Raw genomic sequence first — 13,065 nt, forward strand, 5'->3', positions numbered from 1 at the left:
CAAAATGTTTAATTTTTACAACGATACAACTTTCGTTGCATCATTGTCGTGTAAACAGGGTCTTAATATATGCCAGCTGCGTTTCCAGTGCAAATGTGAGCAAAACTTTGTCAATATTCCGCTGACGTCGAACAAACGATTTTGCAACTGTGGTGTTTCCAATAAATAAGAAATCCAATTAAAATACATACGAATAAACATATTAAACATACCGTGCCATCGTCCGCAATTTTTACTTCCTGTCGTCGTCTTCTTCGTGGATTGAGCCAGTGGCAGCATCCGGCTGTTCATCATGTGACTGTGTGATGCGGGGAAAAAAATGGTTCCTTTGAGCTTCTGCGAAACAAACCAAGCTAAATACGACCAAGCCCCTCCACCCTCATCCTAGCGCCACAACCTTTTAACGAGTATTGAATTTTTTTTTTAATTTGTCTTTCCACTGTTGTTGTTTTTTTAAGTATTGTAACGATTCTGTGTTTTAGTTCTGCTGGGGTCCATATGGTTATTTGTATTTGTTATAAGTTGCATTGTGAGGACCGGAAGTGTGGAGGGTGCACAGGGAAGTTAGCAGTGAAGCTAACAGTAGAGTGTGCCAGTTTGTTAGAGGCGTGAGCTGCAGCCTCACGAATAGCAGCTCGTGCTTATTTCTAATAAAGCCTGTTTGGCGTCACTACAGTATAAATTAGTAGTAGCGCATTTTTAAGCAACAAATACCGATTCTCGGTTATAAGAACCGGATTATTTTCTTTCAAAATGCTATATTTTGACAACTTTAATGAATAAAAGCTGATTTGGATGTCGCGCGGTCGACTAGTCAGTAATAGTTTTTTTTAGATAAACAACGGTTGTGTTGTACTTAAAATTTTCCATTGCAGTCAAAGGTGTGAAATACTGTTCAACTTATTTAAAATACAAAGTTTCTGGAGCTCATTGTCTTAAACACACACACACACACAAAAAAGCCACAAACGGTAAGTTTATCATGCTTTTTTATTTGTACTCATGAATTACATGACGTCATCTCCCCCTGATTGAGCTGTACGTGACGTGAACAAAACGTGAGATAATCCAACACAAGAAGCTAAAGATGAATTCAACCCACAAAAATATAGTTTTTTTTTTTTAATATAACAATCTTAATATTTGTCATGATACATACTGTAGCAGTCTCGGAAGATAAAGTGCATTAAGAAATGACCCTTACTGTGCGGCGAGAGGATGAATGCCGTGACCCTCTGCATGAGCAGTGGATTTACATACACCCTCTAAAGGAGTTCCAATCAAGTCAAAAATATTTGAAGACTTATGGTTTAATAAATGCTATTTTTGATGCAGGTTTTTAAGAGAGTCTGAATTGCCTATGTGTATAAAAAGTTGCTCTAGCAAAAAGTTTTTGTCATTATACAAAAATAAAAGGTAAAGGACAAAATGTATTCGAAAGCAAATGTCTTATTTTTAGAACTTGTACACAATTATTCTATTTTCTAAATTATTCTTATATATATATAATATTTTTTTTTTATTTTATTTTTTTCAAATATAAACAGAATGGCATCCTGGACAGAGACAGCTGTTGAGAAAGTGAAAGTGATTAAAGCGCAAAATTAAGAGAAAAAAGCCACTGAGTGACTGACAGGCCGCCTATTGTGCGGAACACAAACGCAGCTCAACCAGCTTACAGCCGAAAGCAAGAGAAAAACAGTGACGATAAAACCAGCCAATTAAAATGAGTTTTGTCTCGGCTACAATAAATAAGTGCGCCAGACTTTCACATAGCACTCAAAAAAAAAAAAAAAAAAAAAACAGTAAAACGGCATTCGCTTATCATGCTTATATAAAAAAATGTCATCTTAAAAGATTTATAAGATTCTGTGGAGGAAGCGCTGTTTGACTGAAGAGTGAAAATCTGCTTCCATCTTGGCCCAATCTGATTAGCTGTTAGCTTTAGCTGCCAAGAAAAACTAAGCTTATTTGAAATGACAAATGTTGCTGAAGTTAACCCAACTTTAAAATGCCTTCTAAAAGGTAAGAGGTAAAGTAAAATATATATATATATACTCTTAGTTTTAAACAATAAGTCTGTTTCGATTAAAATATACACCTGGGTTTGTACTGTGAATAAAGTAGAAAGCATGCTAACGCTAGCTTTTCACTTCCCTACCATTGCATAACTAGGTTTTCAAAGTATAAAAAAGGTACACTATAAAGATTTTTATTTATTTTTTTTCCAAATTAGATCAAATTTCTTAAGATTTAAAAAATATATTTAATTCTATCATGAGTTAAACCCAGCTGGGCTAACGGGTGAATATGTTAGTTGATTTTATGTTAATTCCTTTGTTTCGATTCATTTTCTTTAAATTGCAAATTCAGGCAAAGCTAATGTAAATAGGAACCGGCCTCTGGTTTCACTGGAGCAACCAATTTCTGTAAAAAAGATTCTTTAAAGAGGGCATGTAAATCCAGTTGTTGCTTTTTATGCCTTATGCAAAGTTTTCACTGTAATTTCCTGACGGTGACTAGAAATATACAAAATACAAAAATCACTCTGGAATTCAAACAGAATAGAGCTAAAAGGTTGAAGATGGACTTGATGTAAATGGGTGGCGTCACTGTGATTTTGGTTGGAACATTTCAAAATAAAAGATAAAACACTATCTGTGGAGGGGCAAAATACCCCAAACAGAGCGGAGTGACACAAATCCTAATGAAGAACTGCTTAAGTTGATCTGGCTTCTATTTTACACAAATGACCTTTAATTAAACACAAATCTGGCCCTGTGGATTAAAACCAAAGGCACATTTTGCGACCATATTCAGTTAACCACCGAGGTGATCAAGTCAAATGAATTTTTGGTTTCACTTCCTTTAGGAAATTCAACCTTCTGTTCCCTCTATCAAAATAAAAGCCAGAGACAAGTAAAGCGTTTCTTTTGAAGGTCCCCTGCAGGATTTGGTGCCATTTTCTGCACTTTTGTGTTTGAGGTGCGGCTTTAAAGTCTGGCTCTGCAGATGTTTGGTGAAAAAAGAAATGAACTCTATGTGTTCTCAAAGATGTGTAATGTTTGTCGAGTTCAAACAGAACTGTTGCTCATTTACATAAAAAAAAAAAAAAAAAACTACACACGTTGCCTTTTATACGAGAACCTAAAGGAGACAGCTCAGGGTTGTTGATGTGAGGTTCTGTTGAAGCATTATGAGCAGTTACTGTCTTACCTCTTGGTGTCCTTTGTTAGTTGAAAGTTGAATTTCTTGGTACTGGAGGCTAAAGCTAACAGCTGGAGGAGAGGAGGGCTGTCTGTGTGTGGCAAAGTTCACCAAGTGAATTCAATCCAGATGAAATATTTCACCTCGGGGTAAAGAATTGATGCTCCCAAATACGTCAGAGGTCCTTAATAACGCATTCCTCTATGACTTCAGTCATGACATTTATGGTAAGATTTAGTTGACTAATGCTACAGTCAAACTAAAATGGCCTGAATATGACTAAAATTCACCACTTTTTAGTCAAAATGCTATGGCTAAAGCTCATTTAAAATGGACTTTCAAAAATGAACACTACAATACAATAGCTTTCCATTTAAAAAAAAAAACTGTAATATTTTTACTGTTTATTCCGTTTTATATCACATGTTCACTGTCAGCCAAATTGCTGTGTTTCGTGTAGGACGATAATAAGTGGCGCACCGCATCCAAGACCAAGTATCAGTGTAAATAATAATAACCGGGTTCTTTAAACAGCCAATCAGTGGAAAGACAGATTACATGTTCAGGGCCTTTTTGAGATTGGAGTTCTTCTAGGCCTTCGTTTTGGCCCCTCTTAGACTAGACATTAGCATTAGCCTCTGAGATCAGCTAATGTTGTCTCACACTAAATGAAGTTTGTTATCTGTTGTGGGTAAGATATTAACTGCTTCCAACTCTCCAGCAGAACCTTGGACTAAAAATCCCGAGCTGTCCCTTTAAGTGTTAATGAATTGACGCTACATTTACATCCAAATTAGATCAAATTTCTTAAGATTTAAAAAATATATTTAATTCTATCATGAGTTAAACCCAGCTGGGCTAACGGGTGAATATGTTAGTTGATTTTATGTTAATTCCTTTGTTTCGATTCATTTTCTTTAAATTGCAAATTCAGGCAAAGCTAATGTAAATAGGAACCGGCCTCTGGTTTCACTGGAGCAACCAATTTCTGTAAAAAAGATTCTTTAAAGAGGGCATGTAAATCCAGTTGTTGCTTTTTATGCCTTATGCAAAGTTTTCACTGTAATTTCCTGACGGTGACTAGAAATATACAAAATACAAAAATCACTCTGGAATTCAAACAGAATAGAGCTAAAAGGTTGAAGATGGACTTGATGTAAATGGGTGGCGTCACTGTGATTTTGGTTGGAACATTTCAAAATAAAAGATAAAACACTATCTGTGGAGGGGCAAAATACCCCAAACAGAGCGGAGTGACACAAATCCTAATGAAGAACTGCTTAAGTTGATCTGGCTTCTATTTTACACAAATGACCTTTAATTAAACACAAATCTGGCCCTGTGGATTAAAACCAAAGGCACATTTTGCGACCATATTCAGTTAACCACCGAGGTGATCAAGTCAAATGAATTTTTGGTTTCACTTCCTTTAGGAAATTCAACCTTCTGTTCCCTCTATCAAAATAAAAGCCAGAGACAAGTAAAGCGTTTCTTTTGAAGGTCCCCTGCAGGATTTGGTGCCATTTTCTGCACTTTTGTGTTTGAGGTGCGGCTTTAAAGTCTGGCTCTGCAGATGTTTGGTGAAAAAAGAAATGAACTCTATGTGTTCTCAAAGATGTGTAATGTTTGTCGAGTTCAAACAGAACTGTTGCTCATTTACATAAAAAAAAAAAAAAAAACTACACACGTTGCCTTTTATACGAGAACCTAAAGGAGACAGCTCAGGGTTGTTGATGTGAGGTTCTGTTGAAGCATTATGAGCAGTTACTGTCTTACCTCTTGGTGTCCTTTGTTAGTTGAAAGTTGAATTTCTTGGTACTGGAGGCTAAAGCTAACAGCTGGAGGAGAGGAGGGCTGTCTGTGTGTGGCAAAGTTCACCAAGTGAATTCAATCCAGATGAAATATTTCACCTCGGCGTAAAGAATTGATGCTCCCAAATACGTCAGAGGTCCTTAATAACGCATTCCTCTATGACTTCAGTCATGACATTTATGGTAAGATTTAGTTGACTAATGCTACAGTCAAACTAAAATGGCCTGAATATGACTAAAATTCACCACTTTTTAGTCAAAATGCTATGGCTAAAGCTCATTTAAAATGGACTTTCAAAAATGAACACTACAATACAATAGCTTTCCATTTAAAAAAAAAAACTGTAATATTTTTACTGTTTATTCCGTTTTATATCACATGTTCACTGTCAGCCAAATTGCTGTGTTTCGTGTAGGACGATAATAAGTGGCGCACCGCATCCAAGACCAAGTATCAGTGTAAATAATAATAACCGGGTTCTTTAAACAGCCAATCAGTGGAAAGACAGATTACATGTTCAGGGCCTTTTTGAGATTGGAGTTCTTCTAGGCCTTCGTTTTGGCCCCTCTTAGACTAGACATTAGCATTAGCCTCTGAGATCAGCTAATGTTGTCTCACACTAAATGAAGTTTGTTATCTGTTGTGGGTAAGATATTAACTGCTTCCAACTCTCCAGCAGAACCTTGGACTAAAAATCCCGAGCTGTCCCTTTAAGTGTTAATGAATTGACGCTACATTTGGTGTAAATTTGTTTAGTAGATGAACATTATGCACTAACGCTGCACTAAACCAAGGCTAAAATAAGCTAACACTAAATACATATCATATAATTGTGTGCAATGAAACATAGTTTAAATACAAATAGTACAGGCAAGAAAATAAATTGCATATATCCTATTTTATGGTGTAGATTTTAGAGAAATTGGCTACACTGCTTTGGCTAAAATGCTACAGCACCACAACCTCCACCTGGTTCAAGCATAAAGAGAGACGCTGAGATACCCGCAGTCTCTCTGTTTTCATAAGACCACATTTTGTGAATTGACGAACGCCACTCAGAGTTCAAACCTGCGGCTCGGGGAGACACCACACCCATCGGTAGGAACGATAACTTCTTTTTTTTAAAACATGCTTCGAGGCAAGAGCAGCTGTGAGTGTTTACTTTGTTCTGAGATCGGTGGAAATCTCATAAACACGTAAGCTCAGCGCAGGATGCGGTACTGAATCCTTTTTTTTTCTCCGACTGCGTGTGTACTCCCACATGCTTCGTCAGTTCAGCTTTGATTTCCTTGACAGCCCTGTTGGGGGGGAAAAAAATACAAATAAAACCACAAGAGGTGAATCAGACGCAGGTCAAGCCAAGCAGTAGGTGGCGCTGTGAGCATGGGAGTGGCCTTACAGAGTTGGTTCTTTTGCGCTTCCAGCAATCGGGGTTGAGCCTCTTCTGCTCGTCGGCGAGCGCCTTGGCCTGCTGGGTGAACATGCGGCGTTCCTCGCTTCGCATTTTCTTCCACTGCTCGCCCAGGAGGACGCTGATCGCTCTGCGGCACAGACGCACACGCATGACCAACGTGCGGCGCCTATTCAGAGCATCTCTGACTTGGAGCTTTCGCATGTTGCCGCCACAAACTTGAATGTATTTTATTAGGACCGGCACAGAGTAGAACGTAGAAGGGAATTTATTTCATTTTGTTTTTCCAAATAAAAATCTGAAAAGTGTAGTGACAGACCACCGCAATCACCCCTCGCCCTTTTGTTCTGATACCCCTCAAGGAAATGCAAAGAAACCCAGAAAATACCAGGCTGAGGGTGAAGTCTGCAGGCGTAAGAATTTTTGTGAGTCTCAATGTTAAAATAAAGTCATGTGGCTCTGCCCACCTGTTATCCTTGCCGGGATACATCTGCGTGTACTCCACTCTGAACTTCTTGGCGAACAGCATGAAGGCATTCATTGGCCGCTTGCACTTGCTGGGCGAGGCACTGCTGCTAGCTTGCGCTTTAGCTTTAGCTGGCTTTGGATGTTTGGAGAGGGAATGGCTGGGACTGTGGCTATCTGGAGTGTGTCGGAGTAGAGTAAGCAGTTTCTCATTACATTGTGTGACAGAAATCATTATATTAGCCTGTCTGAGTTAAGAGCTGGGCCTAATCTGAAAACATTAAGAATTACAAGACCTCGCATTGTGTCTCTGTCGGGAGAAACGGCGCCCCCGCTGGACTGTGAGGCATGTCGGCGTCTGGCCATGCTGCTCAGCAGGTAAACAGCGGAGGAGTCCAGAGGAGTGAAGTCATAACTGCAAAAGAAGCACACTTTCAGAAGAAAGTCAACGCTAATGCTAGGTCGCAGAATGTTGTTTTACTACTCCTTCCAAAGCCCCTTTAAACTCACAGAAGACGTTCACCCCAAAAGTAGACTGCAATACCCCAAAATATAAAAGTCTGCTTTACCTTCTAAATGTGTCAAACACTAGCGAATCATCCGTATGCTTAGCATCCCGGTGTCCAGGAGGCAGGCACATGTCGCCCACTTCCATTTCATAGCACGGTATCCCATAATGCACCACAGTCAAGCTTGGGTAAAATGAGGACCATCCTGAGAGAAGGGAAAGAGCTTGAATAATGATGTCCTTGGTAGACACACACTGTTCGTCACCCGCGCTGGTACCTTTGTTTTTGACGTAGAAAGGGTGATCCAGTTGGCACCGGGCCGTGATCGGCGTATGTCCGAATACGCCGGGGTCAAAGGTTAGCTGCAAGACGGCCTGACCACAGGACACAGTTTCTTCGTGCTCAACCAGCTGCAGGCCCTCAGAGCCATAACTCTGTACAAGACAAGATGTTCCATGCATTTTGTGCCTCGTTTCTACTGACAGGTACGGCGTGGGTGAAAAGGTTTGGTACACTAGTTTGTTTGCATTGTAAACGTGGCTCATACAACCAAACCATACCACACCTGGGCCCACTTCAGTTGTAAATCCATAGGACTAGGTACAGTTAGAGTGGAGCTACTGCCATCACACATGGTCTATTGATTGGGGGACTAAAAAGCGCTGATACGAGAACTAGACATAGAAGTGCTTTTACCGATGTTTGTAGTATGACACAATGTCAGGCATGGAGATTTCATCCTGAATATGCTGGACTATAAAATGGCATTCCATATCTCTCAGTGGAAACGAGGTACTAAATAATGGCTTAATTGTCCGAACTTCTCTCTGCATCTAATTCGATGTACTGGCAGAAAAACCTGAAGATAATGGAGTTAATAACAGTTCAGAGAGGTGCCTATGGCAGCTGTTGTACCTTCAGGAATCTTGAGCGCTCCTCATCGGCAAGGTGTTCGTCACCAGACCCCATGTCCTCAACGTCCTGCCAGTCCATACATGAGCCTCTGTGAAACCGCAGGCGAGTTCCTGATTGGAGAGGAGCAAAAACGTTCAACTTGTATCACTTTAGTTCAAGGAAACACAAGTTTGTTTGTGTGCTCACTTGCACTACAACTGTGCACATACAGGAACATCACAGTCACTGACACAATCGCAGGAAGGAAAAGGGGAAATCAAATGTAGAATACCTAATTACTTTTTCCTAACTCCAGACATTTTCAGTCCCAACTTCCTTGGGTTAAACTTTAAATCCTTTTGAAGATCACGCTCCTCCCCCCCCAGGATTGTTCTGTTCACAGATGTACCTTTTAGAAAGCAGTGCCAGACTGTAGGTGGACAGGAGAAACTCCAGCCCATGTCCTCATCATCAGACAGGGAGGACCTGGTTGACACGGCAGAGCCACACTCGCTGCTCGTCTGCAAATACAAAACCGCCATCAGGCACAATTAGCACCAGTCACAACAAAGAATAAGGATTTCTATTATAAAACATAAGTAAAGCTGGGCTTTACCCTGCTGCGATGTCGCTCCCTGCTGTGAACTCTAGAGGGCGACGAGCTGATCGGGAGAGTAGGTGGAGGACGGGCGTAGGTGTGTAGATCACTGCTGGTGCTGGGGATGCAGACCGCAGAGGAGCTAAAAATGTCCAACCACACAGTCTAAGAACAACAGTGCTTTGATTCACATGATGTAGTTATTGTGTTTTAAAAGATATTCTCCAAAGAATCTACTAAATCTAAAGTGCCACCCTACATTGGAGGATGTTCCATCTGCTTGAGGTGGATTGAGCTTTAAAAAAAACCAAAAAAACGTTCTACAATAGAATAACAAAAATCAGTAGGTCAGTTTCTCAATGTGATCTTTAAGACACTCAATATGTCTGCAGAACTTTCCCAAAACAGTCTCACTGCTTACTCCCACAAACTGGGTCATGAAATATGTTGCACAGTTCAGGATCAGGCAACACGCAAGAAGATCATGTCATAGAGCCAATCCGTTATTAGACCTGCTGAATTTTAATTTTCCTGCCAAAAGGTGACTGAAAAATATATTATCTGTGGTTACGGTAAGACATCAGTAGCAAATACTTACATTTTTCCTAAGAAATTATATAAATCTAGCTGATTCAGTTGTTACACTGTTAAAGTAGGCTAAAACCTTTTCAGGGTTTACGTGCACCCTTAAAAAGTCTTAAATGAATGTCTCTAAAATTAAGGTCTTAAAATGTCTTAAATAAAAAAACATTTTTTTTAAAGTAAGTTGGCCTTAAATATATTAATCGCAGGTCTTAAATTTTGTCATGGCGAGACTATTTCATCTCATATTCCATATAGTTTATTTTTGTTATTAGACCTTCTCTCCGTCAACAGTTTGTTGCGTGACGACCTCTTCATTGTGTTCTTTAACTCAAGGCAATTGAGGCTACCGCTAACAAGCTGCTAATAAACCCTTGCCAGCTAGCTAGTTAGCTTTTTGTTGCATTTATCATTGGTAAGCGTAAATTATTTACCAGCTGACTTGACGACAAATGTCGGTACCATAGGCTCACTTCTCTTTCCAACCCATACTATGTAAAGTACGGGTTGGCAAACGAGGTAAAACATTTTACATAGTTCTACTACTATGTAAAATGTGACTTTTTTTGAAAATTTTTCTCATGATACATAGAAGTCTTATATTTGCGTTGGTGAAACCTGCAAAGACCCTGCTTTTGCCGGAACACCATACCAGCTTGTGTTTTAAATACCCCATTAAGAGTGCCAAAAACTACTCTATTCACTTTTTTACGGCGTGTATAAATTGCTGCTCACTGTTCAGCTGCATATCATAAAACGTTTTGACACTCAGAAAGTGCCATTGATTAAGTGTGGATAACTTATCAAATGCCTATTTTCACATCATTGATTTACCACACAGATTGGAAAAGTTCCACCATTTGGCATGAAAGGCTTGCCGTACTTGATGAGAGCAGTGCACAATGCAACTGGCTGTCGTGATAGTGGTTGACTGCCTGAAGAATTAATGATCATAAGCTCTATTAGTGCTCCCGTTGTGGTTCAGGTGTGTTGCTACTCGTGGAATAAGTTCCTATTTCTGGTGTGGAGCTGAGCGCCGACCTGCTGTGAGGCAGGTCCTGTAGAAGCGGGCTCTGGGGCCCCGTGGCGATGTGAGCCAGCTGTGTGAGCCAGAGCGTCTCTGGAGGCTGAGGCCGCTCCTGGTGCGACACACCAAGCTCCACCTGGTAAACGGGCGCCGCCGTTAGTTCCTCCCGAACCTCCTGGAGGTCTGGCAGGTCGTCTGGGAGAGCAAGCCACGCATTTGAATTACACACACACACAAAAAAAACCCAACAAGAACAACAAAAAAAATAGAAGCAGCTATGTCGCTGTTTATACGTTAGCTACCATATTCCATGAAGCTGTCGCTGGTGGGGATTCCGGGGGAGGAGAGGAAGTGTTCGTCACAGCGTAGCGGATCATGAGCCTGTTCCCCGTCAGCGCTCATTCTTCCTGAAGGGAACAGTGAAAAGAAAGCTGAGGATTAGAGCGACTCATGGAACTGAGTATTAATGAGTCTCTTTTTCACTGGTTTCCTTCCAGATGGTCTTCAGCGTTGATGTTTTTAAAAGCAGATTAAAAACGGATACTTCCAGCCTGGTTTTTACTTGAAATTTAGTAATTGTATCCAAGTCACCTTTTACTTTACTTTACTTTAGATTTCATCATATAAAAAAACCCAATAACTTTGTTTATTCTTCATTTTTTTAATTGATAGTGTTAGTCTAGAATTGTCTTCATTCTAGTTCTAGAATTTTTATTCATATCGCCTTTAAATTTGACAAATTTTCCCCCAAATTTTCCTTTTTAACATTTTTTTTGTACCCCTCCAGGGGGTCTTTTGTGGGCTCTACTGTCATATAAGAAAGTAGGCTGGGGCGTGCCGTGGTGGCGTAGGGGTTAGCGTGACCCGTATTTGGAGGCCTTGAGTCCCCGACGTGGCCGTCGTGGGTTCGACTCCCAGACCCGACGATATTTGCCGCATGTCTTCCCTCCTCTCCTTCCCCATTCCTGTCAGCCTACTTTCGTAAAAAGGGACACTAGAGCCCACAAAAAGACCCCTGGAGGGGTAAAAAAAAAGAACAAAAAAAGTAGGCTGACAGGAAAGGGGAAAGGAGAGGGGGGGAAGACATGTGGCAAATATCTTCGGTCCGGGAGTCGAACCTGCGACGGCCACGTCGGGGACTCAAGGCCTCCAAGCATGGGTCGCGCTGTCCCTTACGCCACCACGGCACGCCCCCCAAATTTAATTTGCCCAGTTGTGTTATTTAACCAGCTTCTTCAAAAGAAAGCTTGACTGATATGCAGGAATATTTCTTTGACATTAAATTATTATTTTTTCATTTAATATAATCTGCTATTACTTATTGTGTTGTGTTCAAAATCAGTTTTTTTAAGTTCATTGTTTGAAATAAAGTACATTTTTGGAAGAATAAATACTGTGCTTTTGACACTGACTCAAAATGCAATAAACAGCTAATTGGTTAGCTACCTGTGTACTGAGTCTGATGGTCAGCCTGTTGCATGTTGCAATCATGGGAGTCGCTTGATGGAAGAGGTGGATTTTTCACCTCCCAAACCATGATGTAACTGAAACACAGAGTTTATAACATGTTTATAATGGGTTTGCTTTAATCAACCACATAAAAATATAATGGCATCAGTCTTAGTGTTTATTTACGGTTTAAGTGACATTAGAGCCACATCAATATACATTTACAACAATATAAATCACCTCAATGTGCACTGATTGTTCACTTTCAGAACAAAATCGAACTTGTTTCACTTTTACCTATTATATCACTATTGTCCTGTGACGATGCCTTGTTTATAAACGTTCAGGTCCAGCGCGCATGCGCATTTAAAGTCCATTCATTCAGTACAGAGAAGGACGGAGAACATACACTTTAAATAACAAGTGGAAACCAATGTAATAAACTCGGATAAAGGTATTTAGACGAGCAGAATGGCGGAATTCTGCCCGTTGTCAAAAAAACAACAACCAAAAAAACGCCACATATGTCGACGTCTTTACGTTTTGTACAACTTCAAAGGAAAGTACAGTGAAACGTCGATAAAAGAACAAGAACAAAGGCGTTACATTCGGAACCGAGGCAGACACACTAACTCAGGTCGACAGGGATTTTCGAAAGGTGAAAAAAAAAAAAAAAGACTAGGCCGAGTGAAATGGCTAAGACGTCCTATTGCGTAAAACGCAGTACAACAAAACAACGTCAACAATGAAAGCTTTACGGGAGCGAGCTGCGAAACCGCATTTACAGCAAAAAACGAGCGCTGACAGCTTCGTGTTCTTACTCCCGTTCCGAGTTTAGACATGTCTATGTTCGACTCTGTTGCGTCTTCTCAAATTCAGCGATTTAAAAGCCGTCAAAGACTTCAATGAACTTTTCTCAACTCACCAAAACAGTCGCCTTGTAGGGAGAAGGGGGGGGTCGTTGTAAACATAATGTTCTAGTTATCCAATTGGTCCTTCATGGTGTCAATCTTTGGTGTTGGCGTTTCTCATTGGCCAGCCAAGTGTGAGCTTGCGCTCTCTAAAACATATGGGTTGGGTTGGTTTTGATAAAAGATGGTTAAAGTAAGAA

At 40.3% G+C, this 13,065-nt stretch overlaps 1 protein-coding gene across 3 annotated transcripts; it reads right to left on the reverse strand.

Annotated features, from left to right (window-relative positions):
- Window positions 1-3,994: 3,994 nt before the first annotated feature.
- LOC102233468 (HMG box-containing protein 1-like) lies at window positions 3,995-13,031 on the reverse strand. 3 transcript variants are annotated; one of them, XM_023350386.1, is made up of 13 exons: window positions 12,880-13,031; window positions 11,952-12,049; window positions 10,808-10,912; window positions 10,520-10,700; window positions 8,915-9,038; window positions 8,708-8,819; window positions 8,320-8,429; window positions 7,682-7,838; window positions 7,465-7,609; window positions 7,192-7,310; window positions 6,898-7,072; window positions 6,419-6,560; window positions 3,995-6,317 (listed from the first exon to the last, which is right to left on the reverse strand). In XM_023350386.1, the coding sequence occupies exons 2-13, from the start codon at window positions 12,040-12,042 to the stop codon at window positions 6,294-6,296; spliced, it is 1,485 nt and encodes a 494-aa protein (XP_023206154.1). In that variant the 5' UTR covers window positions 12,043-12,049; window positions 12,880-13,031; the 3' UTR covers window positions 3,995-6,293. The 3 variants fall into 3 exon arrangements, with proteins under 3 accessions (XP_023206154.1, XP_023206155.1, XP_023206153.1); XM_023350387.1 differs by lacking the exon at window positions 12,880-13,031 and adding an exon at window positions 12,252-12,864 and having other exon boundaries at window positions 8,915-9,014; XM_023350385.1 differs by lacking the exon at window positions 12,880-13,031 and adding an exon at window positions 12,252-12,864.
- Window positions 13,032-13,065: the final 34 nt, after the last annotated feature.

This window comes from Xiphophorus maculatus, chromosome 17, assembly GCF_002775205.1.
Source record: "Xiphophorus maculatus strain JP 163 A chromosome 17, X_maculatus-5.0-male, whole genome shotgun sequence".
Lineage (NCBI taxonomy): Eukaryota > Metazoa > Chordata > Actinopteri > Cyprinodontiformes > Poeciliidae > Xiphophorus > Xiphophorus maculatus.